The 26,342-nt window shown below is 40.4% G+C and overlaps 1 protein-coding gene across 1 annotated transcript in view; it reads left to right on the top strand.

Annotated features, from left to right (window-relative positions):
• The window catches only part of LOC150080848 (peripheral plasma membrane protein CASK-like), a 669,094-nt gene that overhangs the window by 21,192 nt on the left and 621,560 nt on the right, over positions 1–26,342 (top strand). Inside the window, exon 2 of the mRNA XM_090381386.1 lies at positions 9,479–9,591. Coding sequence (XP_090237512.1) covers positions 9,479–9,591 — 113 coding nt within the window. The remainder of the gene's footprint in view (positions 1–9,478; positions 9,592–26,342) is intronic.

Below are 26,342 nucleotides of genomic sequence, written 5' to 3'. Positions count from 1 at the left end.
ATCATTAGTTCCAACGTGTACAACAATATCACGTTTTGTTCCCTTAAAAGATGATAAATCTCTCTACATCATCAGCCTTTGTCCCTGGCAGAAATAACCTGGTCCACCTATCCTTCTTGCATAGTGTATACAAGAAGGATAGGTGGAACAAATGCCATATCCTCTGAATACAAGGAGTCTGAGGCAGAAATCACGATCAGTTGCAGACGAGATTTTACTGAGCTGCTGAAGAAAATCTTATGACATTGTACTGATTCAAAAACCGTATGTAACAAAAACCCAGATATATCCAGCTTCCAAAGTAACAGGATTCTCAATCCACACTCGAATCATTCACCTGGTCCCTGTTGAACCCAAGACGTATTGCAGCATTGAACCAGGAGCTCGATGTCATGGTTGTCCAAGGTCTCTGTAACCAACTTGCAACTTTCATACAGATTACATATACCACAAAGTTTGTTTTCTTGATGTCATTGTACTGTATTGTTCCCTTTTGCTGACATTGATGACACACTTAACTTTTTGGAATTCGCCTTAAACTTCCTTGGCTCGAAATCGCTCCTAATTGCTACAGATGTGAATGCAGAATCTCCTTTTTGTTTTAGTTTGACAGTTGATGGCTGGTGTCATCTACTAGAAGATTACATCATTTGCCGAAATTTGTCAATTCATAACCAAACCAGCCAATACACAATCTACAGCAATTCCACCAGTGAGACCAACATCGATCTCACCATCTCAAGAAGAGATCTCTGTCCACTGGTTCACAATTGGGAGGTCATTCCTGACTGGATGCTCAGTGACCACTGGGTCATCCATTAGTGTCCGAACTTGGATTCATCAAGAAAAGACAGTATGACCATAGCACCAGATTTTATCCAATTCTCAATCAAGAATGTAGACTGAGTGGCCGTTGATGCCACCATCACGAAGGACTACCCGACTATGGACCCTTCCCACCTCTCCAATATTTGTCATCAGAGCCAAAAAAAGGCATTGTGTATCCACTTTACATCCACTATTACTCAATCGACCAACACTAAAGCTGTCTGTGACAAAATTCTGAAAATGAAGGGGAAATATACATCTCATCCTTCATCGGTCCTAGAACATAAGGGAATATAAAGGATATTGCTGATAAAGGATACTCCCCAAACTCTTGGTGAGACATTTTTAACCATCTCATGAACACCTTTGCACTCCCTGGAGTTCCTGGTGCCAAAAGACAAACAGGAAAAGCAGCCAGTTAATCAAAAAGTTCTCATCTTTATAATGGGACATTTACTGTAGAAAAATTAAAAACAGCTCTGACTGTTACCAGGGCAATTGCTGCCGGACCAGATCTCATCCATTATGATATGATGAAATACCTGTCAGCAAAATCCATGGACCAACTCCTCTCTGTATAATTGAATCTTTATAAAACAGTTTCCGGATTCCTGGCATAAAGCAATCGTGTTTGCCTTTTGCAAGCCAGGAAAAGATCCAAAAATTCCAACAAACTATTGTCCTATTACTCTGAGTAGCTGTCTGTGCAAAGTTCTGGCGAATGGTCAATGCCAGCCTTATTTGGTATTTAGAGGCAAATGGGCTCCTCTCCAGATTGCATTGTGGCTTCCGAAGGAATAGGTATATTTGGACCATATAATTAGGCTCGAAACATCCATTCTAGATACCTTTTTAAAACGAGAACACTTGGTGGCCGTGTTCTTCTATATGGAAAAAAGCATATGACACAACTAGGAGATTTGGAGTTTTAAAAGACCTTTATAGCATTGGACTTAGAGGTCATCTCCAACCTTTATTAAAAATTTCTATTCCATCATTTGTTCCAAGTTTGTGTGGGATTTACCCTCTCTTGGCCCTTTTTGTCAAGAGGAGGGAGTACCCCAGGAATCAGTTTTAAGTGTTATGCTTTTTGCCATCAAAGTGAATTCCATCATAGAACAATTTCCTCCAACTGTAAACTGTGCTCTCTACGCTGATGATTTCAGCATATTTTTTCCAACAAGAGGGTTATCGAGTGATAACTGCAATGTACCATTGATCATCTGAACTCATGGTCAGTGAATAATGGCTTCAGGTTCTCCTCAGAAAAGACGGTCTGCATGCATTTTTTTTTCCTGCAAGTGCAACCTTCACCCTGAACCTGAATTAAGACTTGGACAGAATGCTATTCCAGTAGCACTTGAGACTAGATTTTTGGGGCTTGTGTTTGAAAACCAAACCAGCCAATACACAATCTACAGCAATTCCACCAGTGAGACCAACATCGATCTCACCATCTCAAGAAGAGATCTCTGTCCACTGGTTTGCCAGTGGACAGAGATCTCTTCTTGAGATGGTGTTGTTGACATTCCTACAACACATTCATCAACTATGTATGAAGTGCCCAAAAGCTCTGAATATCCTATGTGCAATTTCTTCTAACTCCTGGGGTGCCGACCGATGCACTTTATTGTGCCTCTGTTGTGCACTTTTGTGTTCCAAATTAGATTACAGATTCCAAGTATAAGCATCTGCTAGACTCAGCGTACTCTAATGGCTGGATCCCATTCTTCCTCAGGCAATTTGTATTGCCACTGGAGCATTTTGAACATCTCCTGTCCAGAGCACCTATGTCAAAGCGAATGAGCCATCTTTATTGCTTTGTAGAAAACTGTTGTCTCTACAGCATGCTTTGAAACTGAAATCCTTGCCAGACAACCCCATGTGGATACCCATTTTTGAGCCACAATGGGAAAATCTGTACAACAATTGCCAGACTGCCAATCGTCCATTCAGTATTCGTATCCAAAGGCTACTCTACTTAGAGATTTGAATATCACATTACACAATGTTGCCCCATCTCCAGGGCAATCTTCTCCACCCTGGCATGCTCATGTACCAGCCTGAAACTTCTCTGTTAACAACTGGAGAATGGACGGTACTCCATCTGCTGTCTATCTGTAACTCTTCTCAGCACACCGATCTGAACACTGACTCTTTGCCAGTCTACACAGATGGCTCGAATTCATATGTGTCTGTGGGATCTGTAGCTGTCTTCCCAGACACCATGATATCTGAGCAGATTTCCCAAGAATGTAGGGTATTCAGTGCAGAGCTGCATGTGGTTGAGCTAGTCTTGGATTATATAGAAACCATCAACCACAAAAAATTTATTATATATACCCATTCTCTCAGTGGGTATTGATGAGATTCAACTCTTACCTAGTCTTACCAACTCTTACCCTATCCTGGATACAGCAGAAACTGGACATTTTCTCACTCCAAATTGGATATTTGTTTTTTTTTTCTACTGGATCCCTGGTGACATTGGGATCTTAGGAAATGATTTGGCAGACAGCACAGCCAAATCAATGACCCTTTTTAACTCTTGCCTGTTAGTCCCCTATACAGACTACAGGCAATTAGTACGAAAGAAATTGGTCTGTGCAGGAACTGTGAAGAGGAAGTTATTCTTTCTCGGCCCAGCATAGGACATTGTCACTTAACACATTGCTATCTGCTGAGGGCAGATGATCATCCTATGTGTAGAAATTGTGACACCATTTTAACTGTTTGTCATATTTTAATTGAATGTCTGCATTTTTATAATGATCACATTTGTGTTTTTCCTATCTGTCTGAGCCTTATACACCCAGACAGATTTTATCATCGACACAAATGACGATCATTAAACAATCTAACTGCAGCTATATTTAAATTTTTACAACTTATTAATTTATATAATTTTATCTAGAATGTTTTATCGTTTTATGCTTTATAAGCTTTTTATATCGTATACTCTTTCACAATAATATATTAATTCAATAATACAATCAATTCCGGATATTTGGGACACATTGGGACTAGTGCATTTTGGCCCGATTAAGTGGCTGCCCCAATTATGCGAAGTTTCACATAAATAATTAAAAATACAATGGACCCCCGCATTACGACGGACTCACCATAGAAAAGTAACATTCACTATGCGATATGTAGTAAGCACCAGTCATTATGATCATGTTTGTGAATTGAATTTTAATTCTATTAAACAACAATTCTAATTAGCAAAAATAGGAGGAATATTATCAACAGGCTATAAAGGTAAAGATATATCAAGCACATATTTACACTTTGTAACCTTACCAATTAAAAAATTAAATGATACGTGAAAATTGGAAGAATATTTTCTACAGACTAGCAAAATAAAAATAAATTTACGCTTATGTGCATAGCTTAATTAATACGTACTGTAATATGTACATACTAACTAGTTAATATTTTTGTTCTCTAACATTTGCGGGTGAGGGTTAAAATTGAAAACAGTAAAAAAGATAAGCAATCAAAAACAAAGAACACGGCACATGCACAAATCGCAAGTAACACGATACTCGCAAGTGAGAACGGAGTAACAGGTTATGAAGCTTAAAAGATAGGAATGAAAGAGAAGATTCTGAAAAAAATTTTTTTTTTTTTATATGATTGAAGATTTCATGAAAGGGGAAACACATTTCACCATAATGTGAAAACCCACAGAATTCCAGCTATCGGTATTATTGCAAATTCAGTAAGGTCAAGTTTACTACCCGTTTATAATAGATTGCACTAACAGAAAAGCCCAATAAACAGGGGACTGCTAATTGTTTTTATTGTTTTGTGGTTGTGACCTCCAGAAATCCGATCGAACCACGTGGTATGGTCGGAGACAATCGTAGGGTAATCTCGAGTGCTGCAGTCTCCTGCCCTGATTAAATGGCATGTTGTCCCAATCAAGTGTAGTAAACCCTGGCTATTTTCTTGATTGGGTTCTGTTGTTTAAGATTTATCCCAAATAAATGGCTGCCTCAATTAACTGGTGGCCCAAATAACCAGAATCCACTGTATTATACTTTTACATTTTACACCTTTTTGGCTTGGCGCATTATAGCCTTAGATGCTAATGTGTTGCCATAAAATCCTTAAACAACCTCTCCATCTTCAATATTGATAACTTGGTTATCACCCTACAGAATGCCATCCTGAAGGCCTTGTACAAGTTGTCCAATAAGAAAATTTTTTGCCCTATGGTTTTCTCCCAGTGGACTCAGGAACCCACCCAGCTGAGGAGAGGTCTGTCCACATTACCTGTTGCTGCTACCAGAGACACCGAGACTGGCCTGCCCCTGAGGTGGCCCGCCTCCACAGGGGCTACATCACCAAGAAAAACCAATACACCAAAGCGATAGCTATAAGGAAGAAGGAAACCTGGTCATCCTTTTTTAAGGAGTCTGGTAGGACCAATCCCTGGGGTTTCGTGTACAAAATTATGTGTGACAAGACCTTCACTCTGGCCACCTCTAGTACAGAGTCCGCAGACTCCGGCGGAATGAATAACTGGCAGGAGTCCGCCAAACTAATTCTTGACCAGCTTTTCCCAACAGATAACATTGGTGACGATCTCCCAAAACACTACTCTGAAATATGATTGGCAAATAGAACATATTCCCTAGAAGAAGCTATTGATCCATTCACTGCTGATGAGTTTGGTGCAGTCCTCCAATGAATCATCCAGACTTAATAGAATGTGTTTATTTTCCAACTCCATAAACTAAAACTGCTGCACTTGTTAATACTATTCAACAAATGTCTGGCTGACTGGCTGCTTTTCAGAGTTGGAAAATAGCACTTCCGAGGTTAATCAAGAACCCTCACAAAAGTCCAACTGATCTGGGCTCATTCAGGCCCATCGCCCTTCTTGGTAAAGGAGGGCGATGGGCCTGAACTAACACTAACCTGGGTAAAGTGTTAGAACGACTTATGGCTCTCAGTGTCATGTCTCTGTTCCGGACAAGAGACTTATTCTCCCCCTATCAGTATGGGTTTACACCAGGATGGTCCTATGGGGAGGCACTATTTCTTGCACATTGAAAATTCCGACACAAAATTTGAACTGGCCATCTTTGTGGACTTGGAAAGAGCGTTTGACACCATTTGGTGGGGACAGTGCCCTGACAAGCCTCTGGGCTGCCTTCTGTATGCTGCAACTCTTTCAACTCTTGCAGAATTACTTCTTGGAAAGAACAATAATACTGAAATCCATGTTCCAGCAAGTCACCAGGCTTATAAGTAGGGGTCCCCCCCCCTCCCAGGGATCAGTTCTTGGTCCCCCTTGTGTGAAACATGATCCTCCGGGACTGGCTTTCCAGGTCCTTCCTAAATACCAAAATCATAGCTTTTGTGGATGACTTCACAATTTTGGTGTCTGGATGTTCCTGCAAAGCTATAGTATAGAAGACAATTCCAAGCGCATCTTGGCCGACCTTTCCTCCTAGGCAGCCTTAAACAAACTGCGCATCAACCCAACTAAGATACAGACGATGTTGTTCAAAAACAAACTAGACCTAAAGACCACCGCAAGTCAAAATCTCCAATATCCAACTCCCTATAGTAACACAAGCCAAAGTTCCAGGAGTAATCATCAACTCTAAACTAAGTTTCCTCCACCACCTAGTTCATCTCAGCAACAAAGTCAAAAATTTCTCTGGATTTATAATCAGAGTCACAAGGAATGAATGGGGACTGTCCAGGAGGAGGTCCCTTCTTCTATACTACAAAGCCATCTTTCTTCCAATTCTTAGCTATGCAGTCAGCACCTGATTCCATCATGCCAGGCTGGTGAAAATGATTGAAAAACTGGGCTCAATACAACGATCTGTGCTGTTAGCTGTTAATAATATTTGCAGAACAGTCTCCACTCCAAACTCTGCAGGTCATAGTCAGAGTCCTCCCTCTAGCTCTGTTCATGATCTTCCGTGGTCTGGTTTTTAGAATAAGAAAGAAGATCCTTTCCACGATTCTCAACATCGAGCTCGGTCTGGGGCAGATCCAAAAGTGGAAAAGACCTGCATCTGTAATGAACTGTTGAACATCTGGCAGACTCATTGGGATATCTCTTCCCTTGGCATAACCACAAGAAAAATTTTCTCTGAAGCCATATTCTCTGCCTCTAATATAGTACAATGGCTCTCTTTCATCCTTGAGACATCCTTCCTGATGACTGGAAATGGCTTGATGAACAAGAAACTACAGCAACTTGGTTTGCAGATAACTGACCTCTGTCACTGCGGTGCCAAAGAAAACTGCTGCCATATACTTTTTCAATGCACTTCCTACAATGATCTTAGGCTAAACCTGACAAATCGCCCAGATCACAGAGGATTACCTGGAGGCACTACAGCAAAAGCCTGAGAACCTTGCTGCTCTCCAGTGCTTCTCAGGTGTTTTTGCATGTAGAAAATCTGTATACAGAATGCCGGTGGCCACCAGCCAGGAGTCAACTGGAACCTTTTTTTTTTTTTTTTTTTCGGATTCTTTTCTGGGTAGCTGTCAGCTGTTAATTTATTTTTTCTCGTGTTCTGTGCAGTGTAGCTGTAATTTTTTTTTTTTTTTTTTTTACCTTGCATTCTGCACTGTTTAGCTGTTAATTTTTTATTATTATGTTTTAAACCACAGGATTTTCTCCCCTCTGGAGTGATCCCCAGATGAATCTGGCTCACCTTTTGGCAACATCAGTTGAATCAGATTCTCAAATTGAGTTGGTATGAGCTTACTGGGACTGGCCCACCTTCCTGTGGTGTGGGCGAGTACCCAGAATCGTCTCTCCAAGTGGCCAGAACACACACACACGCGTGCCTATACTACTCACATTTCTGGCTCCTTCGCAGTGTTACGAGGCAGGGTTGAAGTAACGTTCTAGGAGCCTTGTTTTTTTTTTTTTAATCTTCAAAATATGTTCTAACTTTTTCATAACTTGAATACCATATACACAACATTGTCATTAAACATCCGTAGTCAACTTTATATTATCATATAACATCTGTATGATTATATCAACTTTTAACCCTTAAGGCCATCTGTCTTGGCAGAGTCATCCCCCCTTACAAAAACACATCCACACATATGATGCTCCACACAATGTAGGATCCATTCCTTCGAATTCTGTTAGGGCCTTCTTCCATTTGTCTTCTATTCTGGATATCATGACCATGTCTCTTTCCACTTCAGCTGCTTTGGGTATTTCTTCTTGCTCCTCTGGTTCCATGTTGTCCATATTTTGCAGTTGATCGCCCACATCCTCCTTGATTTTTTACAAGATTGTAGGAGCTATCAGGTTCTTTGAGACTGTGGCCCTTCTCTGGTCCGCTATTCACTGTCCGGTGGCTTAAATATCTGGGAATCGTTCCAACCACTTGCTATGTAGTCTCGGCCTGTACATTGTCATATCGGTCTCTAGGTTGGTTTTGGTTATTTATGCTTGCATGATGAACATATTCATTATGATTCTCCACTTCATGCATTGGTGTTTTTTCCCCTTCATGGGTGGTCAGTGTGGTTCTTCCTGCTCCTGTAGTTCCATGTTGTCCATATCCTTTGTAATTGATCGCGTGCATTGTCCTTGATTTTTACAAGATTGTGGGAGCTATCAGGTTCTTTGTGATGATGGGCCTTCTCTGTTCTGTTATTTACTGTTCAGTGACCTGAATAGGTCTGCAACTGCACTACTGACCAAGTGGTCAGTAGTGCAGTTGCCACTTGATCAGTAGTGCAGGGGCGTCTCCGTAGCCAGGTGAGCAGGAGCAGAAGTGCGTAGCACACGCTTCTTGATTAGACCGGGGTTCGAGCCCGTGACCACCAAATACGGAGGATGCAGAAAGGTCAGGGAATGACCACCACATATCCCTGGAGCAATATGGCCTTAGTTGCTAATGCTCCTAAAAACCAAATAACAAAAAACAAAAACAGTAGTGCAGGAAGCATGTCCATTGGGTTGGGGTGGATGGTCTTGGTGAGGGAAGGGCAAGACCATCTACCCCAACTAATGACAAATATGGGGAGAGTGCCACTTGCTCTGCTGTCTTCCTCGCGAGACTGTGTCCAACTTTTCAAACCTCTGCTTAAGGCCTCAATATGAGTGACTTTACCTTGAGCCACACTCAATGCAATATGATTATTATTTCTCTTTGACATCATCATACATCTATGGAGGTGGACTTGTTTAGCTTTAGCTTACATCCAGTGGCGGTGTTAGTTCTTGCGAGTGACACTAGATGGTGGCACTATCTGGCTCAACCGTCACTTCAACCTTGGGGGTGGTAGGTCTGCTGAAGCGACTTTCGAAATGGTTTTTTTATTATTATTGTAATTTATTACTCTTATTATTATTATGCTGGTCTCCCAGTGTGATGAAGATGCATTTGTTTCTGCCAAAGTGGGACTCGAACCGGGGTCCACCAAGCTGACAGCATAGTGTTGTCACCACTAGGCCATTGTGTCCCATTATTATTATCATGATGATGATGATATATTGATATTGAATTCTCTGTTTTTAAATTCATTTTGTGTTTTTGTTTGTTAATATAATTACCTTAGAAGTCATTTGTACTTTTAAAGTATAAATATACTGATTATTTATGTAATGGATATGACATGAACAGAGAAATTTTACTTTTCCTAGAGGACCATTTAGCTTGGTTCGACGTTGTGTTCATAAAAGCACTGCTCAACAGTTTGCTGTAAAGATAGTGGATGTAGCAAAATTTACATCATATCCAGGACTTAGTACAGAAGGTAAGATGAAAGTAATACAGTATGATAAGAGGCTAATTACTTCTTTGCAGTTGTAAAATTTATTGTGTTGAGAAGTCTAGAAATGAAGGAGAAAGTGAGGTTACGTGTCTAATGTAATATGACACACCTAGAGGCAGATTATATTTGTGATTTTGTATTGTGGAGTTGTTGATATTTTGTTGTTTAAAAAAAAAAAGCCATTAGATTATGTCCCATGTCTTTTATAAGGGAAGATTTTATCACTCAGCAGTATTAAAACATTTGTTTTAATGTCATTTGCTTATAATCTAGCGTATGAGTTTTGGTTATGTAACTTATGTATGAACATATGTACAAATTATGCACACACACATGTTCCTAATTTGTAATAATATTTTATAAAGATGGTCACAGTCAGTGCATATGGAAAGAGTGTAGGGTGATTGGAAAGTTGCTACCTAATTTTAAAATACTTATATAGAAGCACAGAATTTTTATTAAAATTCTTTCCTAAAGAATTTGATGTCCAGCACTGTAATTTTGGTTTGTGGCTACACAAATGAGTTTTAGTGATAGAGCAAAGACTGTTAGATAGATATGAACTGTGAGGTTCAGTAACAGCTGATCAGAGAAAATGGCAAGCTTAAAGAGAAAGGAATGCAACACTGGATACTAAAACCATTAAAGGGTGCCAATGGGATCAGTGGCTTATGTGCAATAGAAGTCCACCCATTTCTGTGTTGATTAAGAAAGTTAAGATGGTATAAGGTGCTTTTTCAAATAATTTATGTGCAATAGAAGTCCACCTATTTCTGTGTTGATTAAGAAAGTTAAGATGGTATAAGGTGCTTTTTCACATAATTCTAAGAGGTGTGTGTGTGTGTGTGTGTGTGTGTGTGTGTGTGTGTGTGTGTGTGTGTGTGTGTGTGTGTGTGTGTGTGTGTGTGTGTGCGCGCGCACGCGCACATGCATGAAACCTGACGAACTTCAAATTTATTATTATTATTATTAGTGGTAGTAGTAGTACTGGCATATGATACGAGAAAGTAAGCTTATAAAGCATCAGCCAAAAAAAAAAAAAGCCCTCCCACATCACCCATCCATCCCCTCCAATAATAATTTGTGTAGTTCTTCCTTGAATTTATACAAACACACATTTTTGCAACAACAGATAAAAGTTTGTTCCAGCAATCAACCACGCACTGGTTGAAGGCAAACCTCTTAACATGTACCCTATAACCATCCTTCCTCAATTTGAATATTCCCTTGTGTGTAGTCTAGCAAGAGAAAGAATGGTATCAGCATTGAGCTTTCTAAATCCATTCAGAGCCCTTAAACAACTCAATCTGATCACTTTTCAGGCCAGAAGCTGCAATCTCATTGCTTTTTTCTGCACCAGTTACAGCAGATCTACATCCTTCCTAAAATGAGGCTTCCAGACCTGTATGCAGCACTCAAGATGTGGCCCAACCATTGCCTTATAGAATGGGATAATCACCTCCTTATCCCTGCTAGCAAAATTCCTGTATATCATTGACAAGACCCCATAAGCTACTCTTTCAGCCCGTTTTCACTGCTCAACAAACTTCATATCTGAATGCATAATGACCTCCAGGTCTTTTTCATTTTCCACTATATTGAGTGTAGTACCGCACGGTTGTTAGTTACTCTAGGGTTACTGCTATCCATATGCAGTACTTTGCATTTGTCAATGTTAAACTTCAGTTGCCATTTCTCAGCTCATCTGCCTAACTTTTCTAGATCCTGTTGCAGTAGCATACTGTCATTACTGCTGTTCTTGGTCCCCCTGGTGTGAAACATGATCCTCCAGGACTAGCTCTCCTGGTCCTTCCCAAATACCAAAATCATAGCTTTTTGTGGATGACCTCACAATTTTGGTGTCTGGATGTTCCTGCAAAGCTATAGAAGACAATGCCAGGCGTATCTTGGTTGACCTTTCCTCCTGGGCAGCCCTAAACAAACTGCGCATCAACCCAACTAAGATACAGACGATGTTGTTTAAAAACAAACTAGACCTAAAGACCACCATAAGTCAAAATCTCCAATATCTAACTCCCTATAGTAACACAATCCAAAGTTCCCTGTCAACTTTTGTAGCACCTGCAAATCTGGACATTAAGCCTGATATGCCATTATCAATATTATTGATAAATATATAAAACAACAATGGAACCAACACTGAACCCTGGGCGACTCCACAAATAACATTAGTCCATGAAGAGCTGTGTCAATTAATTACACTCTGTCTTCTCCCACTCAACCACCCCTTTATCCACAGTAACATCTTGCCCTTATTGTTGCACTGCTCCAATTTGTACAGCACCCTTTTATGTGCAACTTTATCAAAAGCTTTTCTGAAATCCAAGTATATGAAAACAAAATTATTTTTTGCATCCAGTTCCTTTTTGACCACATTGTAATATCCAATCAAATTGGTTAGACCAGATTTTCCCCTTAACAAACTCACACTGTGTCTGAAGTAGAAGTGCTGTCTTTTCTAGATGATCTTGCATTATTTCTGTTACCAGTGACTCCATTATTTCCCTGTAACAGAAATTAAACTAACAGGTGTGTATTTACTTGTGTCACCCTTTGATTTTGATCCCACTCTGTGAATAGAGGATACATTTCTGCATCTCCAGATTGAGGGACATTCCCTGAATCCAAGGATGCTCTCAATAATTATGCTAAAGGATTGCAAACTTCTTTCTCTGCCTCCTTTAATATAGCTGCATAGATTATTATGTTTAACTTCAACAGTTAATAAGAAGGCCCATCAAGCTGTTGGCTGCCTATCTCAATGCCAGAGCTCACTCCTGCATCAGACAACACAGCAGCAGCAATCTCCAAGGCAGAATGCGCTAGTTTCACAGGAACTAGTTATTGTTGGTGACTCTAATGTCAGGGAGATGGGGGATATATTATGCAAAGAGGATAGGTGAAAGAGGACCACGGTATAAGAAATAATAATAAAATATATATCCAGTAACATAACTTTAATTAAATAGTTTGGAGCTTTTGAGGTGGTACGTGCCTCTTTGTCAACAGATTATAACAGAATGGAAACTTTAGAGATTAAATTTATTTTAATGGACACAGAATTGTGCGTGCAGTGAGGCGTGTGAGGGCATGAGGTTGGCCATTCAACCATTTGATCGGTGTTTATTGTTGCTGCATGGACGTGATAGTTTTGCCTCCAGCGCTTATCTAGACTTAAAACAGTTTTCTCCAAGATGGGGTGTAGTCTCATGCCTTTGGAACGGTTCATGGCTCTTGAATTACACAATACATTAAATGACTATAACCAGAGGCGGTGGCGAAAATGTTGGGACTGGCCACTTACTTCGTAAGTGACCAGGGATTGAGGTCATGGTGGGTCGACCAGAAGTGTTCTGTGATTGTGGACTGGTCTGTCTCAGCAAGGCCAATCGATCTGTCGTTGCTGATGGTCTTGAAGATGTCTCGAGGTCTCTTCTATGTAGCATCTGTCACAATATTTTCAGGCTATGTGGTGTACTACACCGCTGCGTAAGAGAGGGGTGACCAGAGCTTTTACGTTGGAAACTAGAGAATGTAAGTTTCTGCCAGGCAGCTGCAAGCATTTTATGTGGTATCCTCAGAGGATTTTTGAGATCTGGCCAGACATGCCCAGATAGTAGGGAATGTAGGTGGTAGGCACATTGTCCTGAGTTGATGGCAGTCTTGGGTGGACTGTGAGCTTCTGCGCCTGTAATAAACACTTGTCCAATATGTGGGTTGGATAGCCACAATTGATCAAGTCTGTCCTCACTCTGGAAATCTCATTGCACATGGCTTCACGTGTGTTGGAGTGGCTCCAAGCCCTGGAGAATAGTGTGGGCAGTGCTGTTGAGATGGTTAGGAGCATGGCCAGATCTGTAGTTGAACTGTCTGCACCACATTGGCTTACAATATACTGAGGTTTCTAGATGTGGGCCCACATGTTTTACCAGGACATCCAAGAATGGGAGAGATCAGTCTACTTCTAACCCTAGAGTGAACTGGATGAACACTGGCAAGGAATTGAGATACTCTAGCAATGTTGCTTCAGAGCCACATGGGATGACGGTGAAGATGCCATCGACATATCTGCACCATGTTGTAATAGGTATAGGTGGGTTCTGGAATATCTGTTCTTTCATGGTGATGTTGGCCATGACGGAACTAACAGGGACACCCACGGCAGTGCCATGTACCTGCTGGTATAAGGAATTCTCAAAGGTAAAGACACTGCCTGACAATCACAGGTTGAGGGTGCCATACATATCTGCACATCGACATATCTGCACCATGTTGTAATAGGTACAGGTGGGTTCTGGAATATCTGTTCTTTCAATTCTTTCATGGTGATGTTGGCCACGACGGAACTAACAGGGACACCAATGGCAGTGCCATGTACCTGCTGGTATAAGGAATCCTCAAAGGTAATTGACACTGCCTGACAATCACAGGTTGAGGGTGGTACAGATGTTGTCTGTGGACATCAATGTTCTGTTTGATAGGTTTAGGTCATTCTCTAGAAACCTCTTGGTGCAGTTTATGGCCTGTTTGACTGGGATCGATGTAAACGGGGACACCACATCGCATGACACCACAACCTCGTCAGAAATTGAGAGCTCTTTAATAAGGTGAATGAACTCGCCGCTGTTAGTGACAGTGTGGGTGGTATTTCCTACAAGAGGTGTGAGGAGTTGTGCAATATATTTGGATAGTTCATATGTAGGAGCATTGCAGCTGCAGCAGCAGGGCACTATGGGTCGGAGATCAACATCTGAATTATGAATCTTAGGTAGGCCATAAAACTGGAGTAGTTTTATGTGTGGTATGAAGAAGCCGCCGAGTCGAAGCAGAAATTTTCTTTGCACAGACAAGTTTATTACCGTATGACTCCAGATGGCCCAAGACTTTGATGGGTGGATCCGTCATGGATTCATAGACGTTGGGTTCTTGCAGGAGGAACAGAGCCTTTCTCTAGGTAGGCTGACCGGTCTAATAGGACAGTGTGATGTCAAAGCCTTGGAACGTCTGGGGTCATACGTTAATAAGCTTGTCTATGCATGGTGTAAAGTGAAGAAAATTTCTGATTTGACTCGGCAGCTTTTTCATGCCACAGGCTGCCAACCATCCCATTTTTATGGCCTACCTAAGATTCATAACCCAGGTGTTCCTCTCCGACCCATAGTGTCCTGCTGCAATGCTCCTACATATGAACTATCCAAATATATTGCATGACTCCTCACTTGTAGGATATTACCACCCACACTGTCATTAACTGCAGCAAGTTCAATCACCTTATTAAAGAGCTCTCAATTTCTGACAACGAGGTTATGGCGTCATTCGACGTAGTGTCCCTGTTTACATCGATCCCAGTCCAACAGGCGATAAACTGTACCAAGAGGCTTCTAGAGAATGACCCAAACCTACCGAACAGAACATCGCTGTCCACAGACAACATCTGTACAGCCCTCAACTTGTGCTTGTCAGGCAGCATCTTTACCTTTGAGGATTCCTTATACTAGCAGATACATGGCACTGCCATGGGTGCCCCCTGTTAGTTCTGTCGTGACCAACATTTCCATGGAAGAATTGGAAGAACAGGTATTCCCGAACCCACCTGTACATATTACAACATGGGTGCAGATACGTCTATGACATCTTCACTGTCATCCCATGTGGCTCTGAAACAACATTGCTAGAGTATCTCAATTCCTTGTCAGTGTTCATCCAGTTCACTCTAAAGTGTAAAATGTGTTAGTTGTCTGATGACACCAGGGGTTCCCCCCATCTGCACATTGTATTCCTTGTGAGTGACACAGAACTTTGTGGAGGCCAGAGATTTAAAAAGTGAGTGGGGAGTGGTCTGTTGTGTAGTGTTATGTTCTGTTACTTCTCTGACCATTTAGCTGTTGGGCCCCTATTGGGACCCACTGTTGCCCACACTTTGCCATGAGGAGGCAGGTTAGTAGATTATTTAAGTACTCTGGCAGGCTCTGCCACCTAATTTCCAAGGATTCCAGTGGCAAGGCCTAAAAAAAAAGAGGGGGGAGGGTGTACACTAGAATTTGGCCAAAAGAGATTTACAAGAAAATGGTAGAATTTTTAGACGTTGATTAGGATTTGGCAGCATTGTTAAAGGGTATACTCGGTCTGTTTAGTGAGAGGGGGGGAGACTGAAGATGGGGGGAAACAGCTACAAGAATAGGGACGCTAGAATAGGCATCCCCAAAGTGGTCAGTGGAGACGAGCCCCACCAGGCGAAGTATGGGGGGGAGGCAGAGAGGGAGGAGACAGAGACCTGTCTCCTTTCTCCCCTGCCCGGGGATGGGGTTTTAAAGGGAACTGGTTTATAGTTTCAAATCCGGTAGGAAGGTCAAGTTGCCCATCCTGCTCCGGGGTTGGGATATGTTAGTTGGCAGTGCGGAACCCACCAGGCAAAGGGGTGGGAGAGAGACACACATTTACTTCATTCATAATTTGCATTCTCATTTTACTTGCATTCTATTTTTATATATATATGTATATTTTTTTTAATACTTTTGTCTTATATTTTATATATATATATATAAAATATAAATATATATATATATATATATATTTTTTTTTTTTTTTTTTTTTCCTTTCAAGTTTCATATATATATATATATTTTTTTTTTTTCTCTCTTTTTTCACTCACACTCATTCATCATTTTCTCACACATCAGGGAGAGATACAATGATGTGTAATATTAATTTAAATACTAATTAAAACTAGGGCCTAGTGTGTACTTAACTGTAGCATTCATGGTTTGTGTTCTTTTTCTCACACACTTTCATTTCTGGCTTTTATTTCATTTATATTCAATTCTTGCTTTCTGCACTGCACTGCACTGCCACTCTCTGGGCACCTCAACTTACTGTTATTCTTCAGTTGTAGTGCAGGCCTAGCCGCAAGTTTTTTGCAGGCCAGTGGAGAATACAGTGTTTGTGTTGTTATTATATGTTTGTTAGCATATATAAAGTAATTTAAATTATTTTTAACTTTGTATTCTTTCGGCCAATTACATTTGCTCTTCCACTCATTCCCACATTCTCTCTTTCTTTCATGCAGTCACTCTTTCTTTCACCAAAACTGCCATTTATTCCCCTTTACCATAATTCCTAGTTCACTCAGTGCCCAGCCTATTCATTCTGTCTTTCATTCTACATTGCATCCCTTTGCTACTAGCTTACTGATATTTTTCAGCTAATTTGCTTCCCTGGCTGCCTGTACATTTCCCTCCCCTACGTGGTTACTTATTTGGCTTGGGGTCCCAGGTTCCTACACATGACAGGGTAATCCTGGGGAGGTTTATCATGTCAGGTTTCTATAAGGGTGCAGAATACTGCTATCCTGACAGTTTTTAAGTCATCATCTGGGCGTGGTGGGAAACTTGGGCAATTTTAACTATTGATTATTGTTTAATTGCTGGGGAGTTGAATTGCCATTCTTTGGATAGTTCTGTGCATTTGGAATGCACAGAACTATCCAGAGATGTAAAGCCTTTACATCTGTCTGTGTGAAAGATGTAAAGGCTTTATAATTTTCCTCTTCGATGATGAACAGATGTTCTTCTCCCCTGGGAAGGGGGCCAATCTGTGCTATTAGCTCTGTTCTGGAGATGTCATATATTATACATTCATATAGAATGTGTGCCCAGTCTTCACTCTCGCCACAGGTGCAGTTTGGTCATCAATCAGGCCTAAGGAGGTTAGTTTTGTCTTTAGGGCGCCGTGACCTTCAATATAAATGTTGAAAAAGTCCAGGGGCATATCACTTAGGTGGCTTTGGGCTAACAATTGCCACCCGTGGTAGAAACCTTTTGGTAACCAGACCTCTGGTTTCCTGCTCCCACTAGTTCACTCTAGAGTTAGAAGTAGATGGATCTCTCCCATTCTTGGATGTCTTGATAAAACGTGTTGGCCCGCATCTAGAAACCTCAGTATACCGTAAGCCAACGTGGTGCAGACATTTCACCAACTACAGATCTGGCCATGCCCCTAGCCATCTCAACAGTACTGCCCACACTCTATTCTCCAGGGCTTAGAGCCACTCCAGCACAGATGAAGCCAGGCGCAATGAGACTTTTAGAGTGAGGACAGACTTGATCAATTGTGGCTATCCAGTCCACATATTGGACAAATGTTTATTACAAGGGCAGGAGCTCACAGTCCACCTGAGACCGCCATCAACTTAGGACAATGTGTCTACTGCCTATAGTCCCCACTATCTGGGCATTTCAGGGCAGATCTCAAAAATCCTTCGAGAATACAACATAAAATGCTGCAGCTACCTGTTAGAAACTTACATTCTCTAGTTTCCAACGTAAAGGCTCTGGTCACCCCTCTCTGATGCAGTGTTTAGCCTGCAAAGATTGTGACAGCTGCTACATAGAAGAGACCTCGAGACGTCTTCAAGACCGCCTTGCAGAACATGACAAATTGATTGGTCTTGCTGAGACCGACCAGTCCGCAATTGTGGGACACTTCTGGTCGACCCACCATGACCTCAATCCCAAGCACAACTACGAAGTAATTGACCAGTCCCGACACTTTCGTCACACTGCCTCTGGTTAGAGTCACTTAATATATTGTGTAATTCAAGAGCCATGAACTGCTCCAAAGGCATGAGATTACACCCCATCTTGGAGACAACTGTTTTAAGTCTAGATAAGTGCTGGAGGCAAAACTACACATGTCCACACAGCAACAATGAACACCAATCAAATGGTTGAATGGCCAACCATTAAAATAATTTTAACAACGTTAAAATAATTTTTATCTCTAAAGTTGCCATTATTAGAATTTGTTGACAAAGAGGCACATTCAGCCTCGAAAGCTTCAAACTATTTAATTAAAGTTATATTTTACTGGATATATATGTTATTATTATTTCTTATGTACAATGGATTCCAGTACAACAGGCCTATTTACAGATGCAAAAATTGATGGCGTTGTAGAGCAGGTATCATCTTTTAAGGGCACAAAAGGTGATATTGTTGTACATGTTGGCACTAATGACCTTAAGAGTAGGAGATCTGCAGATTTACTTAACAAGTACAGGTCAATGTTGAAAAAAAAGTCATGACCTAGGATTGAATTTGAGAGAGTTTACAATTCTACCCAGACACGATAGGAAGGAGTATATGATGAGAGCCTTGTCAATCAATTCGGCCCTGGAGAGATTTTGCAAGGCTCATGGGGTAGAATTTTTTTCAGTGTGGTCTCTGCTTGCTATCAGGAGAGACTACTTCTACAGGGATGGGATACACTTAAATAGAAAGGGTGCAAAAATATTTGCTGATGCTATCGAGGGAGTGTTAGGTGGGTTGGAAAACTGCTAGCTTGGGGGGATTCACAGACTAAAAAATTAACAGTAGCCGCAGCGTGAGATGAAAGCGATTCTTGCACTGCTTCTGTTGTAATTAGCAATAGTCTAGAGAGCAAATTGCTGGGGACTTCAAGAGCTGCTGGGAGTCATCATGGAACAAATAAATACATGGGCTGTGTTAGGGTAACTAAGAGTAAGAACAGGTGCATGTATACTTCCATGTACACCAATGCTAGAAGTATAGTAAATAAATTTTATGAATTTGAAATGCTGATCAAGGCATCGAAGGCAGATATTGTTGGAATATGAGACATGGTGTCACACAGATATAAGCAGTGCGGAACTGGAATTTGGGGAGTACAGTGTGTACAGAAAGGATAGACAGGACAGCGAGGGAGGAGGGGTTATGCTGTTAGTTAAGAAAGACATAAAGTCTAAGGAAGTGCATCCAATTAATGTTGGTGGACAATGGAATGTTGAGTCTGTTTGGTGTGACATAAACACTGGGAAAGGAAAAATGAGAATAGGTGTGTGTTATAGGCCTAATGAATCTGATGAGTATAATGAGCAATTGTGCAGAGAAATAGAGTGAGCCAGTAAATTAGAGTGGCTTATAATGGGGGGGGGGGGTTTAATTTCACGGATATTGACTGGAATTTGTGGATTGGTCACTCACACACTAGCAAGGCTTTTGTGGTTTTATTGGATTGTTTTCTACAGCAGCATGTTTGGGAGGCAACTAGAGAGAGCAATACTCTTGATCTGATTATCAGTAATGATTCTTCATGCATCAAGAATCTGGATATAAAGGAACCACTAGGTGGCAGTGATTACAATGTGCTGAAGTGGGATTTACTCAGAGGTAACTGCCATCAAGGGTAAAAGGGAAGGGTTTTTGCTTTAGTAAAGTTGACTACGGTGGTTTGAGACAGTATTTAAATTCTATACGGTAACATCATCAGAATAGAATAGAATAAATTCTATTCTATTCTGATGATGTTACCAATAGCAAATTCAAAATGGGAAGCATTTAAAGAATTAATCTCGGAAGCTACTAGGCTTTTCATACCAACAAAGAAATTGTTCAAGATTTTGGCATAAATGGATATCAGATGAACTAAATAGACATGTGACAGAGAAGAAAAATGCATGGAATACATATAAATTAACATGAGACACAGAAGCCTATGATAGATATAAGCTGGTCTGTAACCAAGTTACAAAGGAGGTTAGGCAGGCGAAGGCAGATTACAAGAAATCTTTGGCAAAGGATGTAAAGAAACAGCAAAGAGTTCTTTACTTATGTAAACTCTAGGGGGAACGGGATGAATCAGATTGGTCCACTTGATATTGATGGTTCAACTGTTGATGATCCTGCTCAGACAGCTAACAAACTAAATGAATATTTTTCATCGACATTCACACATGAGGAGTTATTCAGGGAGGGGAATATCAGAGGTGTATTCAACTCTGGCAGCAGGCTAGATAATCTTGTAATAACTGAGAGTAAAGTGGAGGAGAAATTGTTGAAGATAAACACAAGAAAGGCACCTGGGGTGGATGAAATCTATCCAGTTATATTAAAGGAGGTGGCAAAGGAAGTAAGCAAATCCTTAGCCATAATTATGAGAGCTTCCGTGGACTCAGGGGAGGTACCTATGGACTGGAGATGTGCAAATGTGACCCCACTTCACAAAGCAGGATCAAAGGGAGACGCAGGTAATTACAGACCTGTTAAACTAACAGGTCTGTAATTTTAGTTAGTTTAACAGGTCTGTAATTAATTTCCAGGGAAATTAATGGAGGCACTGGTTAAAGAAGCATTGCAGGATTATCTAGACATGACTTCACTTATAGCTCGGACACAGCATGGGTTTGTTAAGGGGAAGTCTTGTCTGACTGATTTGATTGGATACTATACTGTAGTCACAAAGGAACTGGATGCAAAGAATAACTTTGATATCATATATTTGGATCTTAGAAAAGCCTTTGATACTGTTGCACATGGAAGACTGCTGCACAAATTGGAGCAGTGTGGCATTGGAGGCAAATTGCTGCTGTGGATAAAGGGATGGTTGAGTGGGAGAAGACAGAGATTGGTAATCAATGGACACTGCTCTTCATGGACTAATGTTATTAGTGGAGTCCCTCAGGGTTCAGTGTTGGGTCCATTGTTGTTTTCTGTATTTATAAATGATATTGATGATGGTTATATCAAGCTTAATGTCCAAGTTTGCAGATGACACAAAGGTTGGCAGGGTTGTTAATGACACTAATGACAGTACACTGCTGCAACAGGATCCAGAAAAGTGGAGCAGATGGGCTGAGAGGTTGCAAATGAAGTTTAATATTGACAAATGTAAAGTACTACATATGGGAAGCTGTAATTCCAGAGTACAAAGGGTACTAGGAAAGTTTTGCAATATGATGCAACAATGAATCACAGGAAGCTGCTTGTTGCTGCATGTTGAGACATGTTCATACGTGCATAGTAGCCGCCGCGCCAAGTCGATGGGCTCAGTTATTCACTAGTAGTGAGAGTGTAAAGTGCTTGCGATGGCATCGTGGTCACAAAATGAGATAAGTTCAGTTTTGCGGTATAATTTCGTGCGTGGTTTAACCATAGACCAGTGCTTAGAAGAAATGACTCTTGCACTAGATGATGATTGTCCACATCGTACAACGATATTCAGGTGGTATAGAGAATTCCAAAGGGGTAATTTCACTCTGGAGGATTCTGAGAGGCGGGGAAGGCCACGAACGTCAGTTACGGAGGAAAATGTTACTGCTGTGAGGAAAATGCTTGACGAAAACAGGCGAGTGACCTACCAACAGATAGAGGATACTTTGGGCCTAAATGCACCAGCAATTCGTTCGATTCTGCAAGATCATTTGCACGTGAAGAAACTTTGTTCTCTCTGGGTGCCGCATCAACTGACTGAAGAGCAGATGACACGACGTGTGACTTGGTGCCGGGAGATGTTAAAAAAGTTTGATAAGGGACAATCTCGGTATGTGAACAACATCGTGACAGGTGACAAGACTTGGATGTATTATTACGATCTGCCGACCAAGGCTCAAAACAAAGTTTGGGTCTTTGATGATGACGACACACCCGTAATTGTCAGAAAATCCCGATCTGTAAAGAAGAAAGTGATAGCTGTATTTTTCAAATCGAGTAGAATTGTGGAACGTGTCATTTTGGACACGCAGAACACAGTCACAGCTAAGTGGTATACTGAACAATGCCTGCCTAAAGTCATTGGATCTATGAAGAACCTGCGGCCAAAGTCAAGAATGGACACCTGGTACCTCCATCACGAAAATGCTGCAGCTCACCGCGCCAAAGCCTGCACCGAATATTTGACCACGACAGGACTGAAACTTCTCGAGCACCCTCCCTACCGTCCAGACCTTGCTCCCTGCGACTTTGCACTGTTCCCGCATGTGAAAATGAAGCTAAAAGGGAGGCGGTTTTCCAGTGATGGGGACCTTCTACGGGCTTGGGACAACGAGTGTGCTTTACTCCCTAGTGAAACTTGGCAGAACTGGTTTAAAGATTGATTTCGGAGGATGGAGAGGTGTATTGAATGTAGAGGAAATTACTTTGAAATAATTAAATAAACAAAGCTGTATTGCAAAACTTTCCTAGTACCCTTTGATATTGATGGTTCAACTGTTGATGAACTCTGGAGGATTCTAGAGTTCATCAACAGTTGAACCATCTTTGGACTTTACTTAGTCCATCTGTCATCATGTCAACTCTGTGGTACTACACTGACAGCAGTAGAGAATGAAAAGGACTTGGGGGTAATTGTGCAGGCAGGCAGATATGAAGTTTTCTGAGCTGTGCAGACGGTCTGCAAGAGTAGCTTATGGTGTCTTGTCAATGATATACAGTAATTTTTCTAGCAGGGATAAGGAGGTGATTATCCCCTTGTATAAGGCAATGGTCAGACCACACTTTGAGTACTGTATACAGGTCTGGAGGCCTCGTTTTAAGAAGGATGTAGAGCTGTTGGAATGAGTACAGAGAAGGGCAACAAGATTAGTGAATGGAACTATGGGTTGCTCTTACGAAGAAAGGCTTAAGTTTTGCAAATTACAGTGTCTGGAGACTAGGCACCTGCGAGGTGATCTGATTGAGATGTATAAAGCTTTTAATGGTTTGAGTATGCTCAATGCTGATGGGATTCTTCCTCTTGCTCAGAATAATTGCCTGAGAGGGCATAAATTCAAATTGAGGAAAGACGGTTGTAGGATAGATGTGCGGAAGTTTGCCTTTAGTCTGTGGGTGGTTGATTGCTAGAACAAACTTCCAGTGGATGGCCGAAATAAGGGTGTTTTTTTTTTTTTTTTTGACTGATGCTATATAAGCTTGCTTTCTTGCATCATGTGCCAATGCTAAAACTGCATCATTTTAGGTATATCTGATATTGTGAATACCTTCACAATGAGCATGTTTGTTGTAAATACCTTCATAATGAACATCATTGCATTACACAAAATACCTACCCACCCACCAAGGAAAGGCCAAATTTACTTGAAATTGTTCCATCTAGGTGGTGGTATTTGCTGAGAATAAGTGACAATAGTCTTCTCTATTAGTGAAGTGTTAATTATTCGATATCATGGCAACTCATTGCGAAGGTATTCACAATATGAGATACGCCCAAAATAATGCTATTTTCAAATTTTTAGAGTTGACTGCATACTAACATAATGCTCTTGCACTTGTATGTCAGTTAAACTTTCACGTAGCCTGAGGCTTAAGCCCTAAAATGCGTTTATACAAATTCTTCCCAAAATTGATTGGGCTGATGATCTTGGTAGTGCTTTCTTTCTGTTTTTTTGTTGATGCTCTACACACATATCCTTGTATCATTTATCACTTTTAATACAAAACATTTTTGAGGCATCTTCTGGCTTCACGATTTACTTTCTTCTTTGCATTCTGTTTTACTTACATACCAGAATGTTTTTGCTTTTCTTCTTCTTCTTCTGATGCCATATGATATCCAGTCTCATTTTCTTTTAATCACGTTCTTATTTTCTCAATTTATTGTCCTTTTTTTGCCACTGTTATGTAACACATTTTATTCTTTGATTTTGTGTAAATCACTAATTTACTTGTAATCATTTACTATCTTTTTTTATGCACTTACTATTGTATATTTCTCAGTTTTGTTCTGACTTACAGCTCAGTTGTATATATCACCTTTTATTTTATAATTTTGATTACTGGCCACTGTTTTTTTCTCATCATGTTTAGTCTTTCTCTTTTTCAGAATTATTAATGCAAAACCAAACACTCTTGTTTGCTTTCTTCAATACAAATGTTTTCAGCCAAGTATGACTTTCTGATCCATAGGTTGTATAATGGCTATGATATTGGAAGCTAAGAAATGGAGGCTAATCCGTAGCCAGGTGGGTAGGAGCAGCAGTGCGTAGCACACGCTTTTTGATTAGACCAGGGTTCGAGCCCGTCACCATCAAATACAGAGGATGCGGAAAGGTCAGGGAATGACCACCGCATATTCCTGGAGCAATATGGCCTTAGTTGCTAATGCTCCTAAAAACCAAATAACAAACAAAGCTAAGAAATGGCACTTGATATAGCCATTGTTTGTTGATAAAATTTCAGCTGAAGGATGTGCCAGGTACATTTTCTAGCAATAACAATGCTTTAATTTTTTTTTTATTTGCATCTCATCATCAGTCATTTTCAATCCCTGCAGGATGAAGGCCTCTCCAGCAACTTTCCTCCTTCTGTTTTGAGCACTGGCCATCCAACCTCATGAATTTCATCTATCCATCCATCTCTGCCTTTGTCTTTCAAGTTTTCTTCTAGCTCCTCTTGGGTACCATTCTGTTATTTTCTTAGTCCATCTGTCATCATGTCTTCAAGCTATGTGTCCTGCCCAAGACCATTTTAGTTCTTTAGGTTTGATAAGAATGTCCTTTACTTGAGTTTGCTGCCTAATCCACGTGATATTGATGTGATCCACGTGAACCATAGTGTTTCTCTTCTTATCTAACAGTCTGATTCCCAATATAATTCGTTCCATTCTTCGCTGTGTAGTTCTCAGCTTCTCTTCCATTCTTTTGGTGAGTGCCCAAGTTTCACTTCCATAAGTCATGGTGGGGAGTATACATTGGTTCATTATTTTACGTTTCAGACAAACTGGGATATTGCTCTTCAGTATGTGACTATATTTCCTGAATGCTATCCATCCAAAATTTATTCTTCTCTTGACTTCCAGCCATTTATCATTATTACAGCTAATAACTTGTCCCAGATAAGTATATGACTCCACCTTTTCAATTACTGCTCCTTCAATCATTATTTCCCTTTCCGTGGCATACTTGTTCATCATTACTTTTGTTTTAGCCATATTCATCTTTAGTCCAAAATCCTTACTAACTGTGCATAACTGATTAAGATTTTCCTCTAATTCATTGGGATCATGGCTTATGACCACAATGTCATCTGCAAATCGTAAATTGTTTTGGTACTCTCCGTTCACTCATTTCTGTGACCAGTCTAATCTTCTGAAAGCTTCCTCAAGGGCAGCAGTAAACAGCTTCGGAGATATTGTGTCTCCTTGTCGAACTCCTTTCTCGATTTTAAATTTCCTACTGTCTTTGTCTAGTCTAATAAAGGAAGTAGCACTCTCATATATTTTCTTCAAAATCATAATATATGGGGTATCTATGCCTTGTCTTTCCAGTGCCCGAAACATTGCCTTATGCTGTATGGAGTCAAATGCCTTTTCATAATCCACAAATCCAAACATAATGGCGTTTTATATTCATTTGCTTTCTCCATTAGCTGTGATATTACGTGAAGGTGATCCATAGTTGAGAATCCTGTCCTAAAGCCAGTTTGCTCTCTCGGTTGATTCTCATCAAGTATTCTTTCTAATCTGTTAGTAATGACCCTTGTGAACAACTTGTAGATGTGGGATAACAAGCTAATTGGTCTGTAATTTCCAATTTCTGATTTATCTCCTTTCTTATGCAGCAAAACAATGATTGCATTATTCCACTGCTTAGGCGTTACACCTTTTCTAATGCACTTTGTGAAGAGCCTTGCCAGTTTTTGTGTTATGTCTCTTCCTCCCTATTTGCATCTAATATTTCCTTTTACATTATTTTATTTATTTTACAAAGTAATTGTGAAGCCATTTCAAAAAGTCTTAAAATTTGTATCATTAAATTCTACTTATGAAGCCTCCACTCTGCATATGTAAAATAAGTACACAAAAAAGCAGTCTGAATTAGTGAGGTTTTAACTGTATGATAAAAAGTCATAATTCTCACATTTTGTAACACCAGAAGTAATATTTTAAGTAAAATATTGAAATAATTATGAGTAATTAAAAGT

Source organism: Mastigoproctus giganteus, chromosome 9 (assembly GCF_048544385.1).
Source record: "Mastigoproctus giganteus isolate SK-2022 chromosome 9, ASM4854438v1, whole genome shotgun sequence".
NCBI lineage: Eukaryota > Metazoa > Arthropoda > Arachnida > Uropygi > Thelyphonidae > Mastigoproctus > Mastigoproctus giganteus.
Note: the sequence above shows the minus strand (reverse complement) of the source record. Positions and strands in the feature narration are given on the sequence as shown.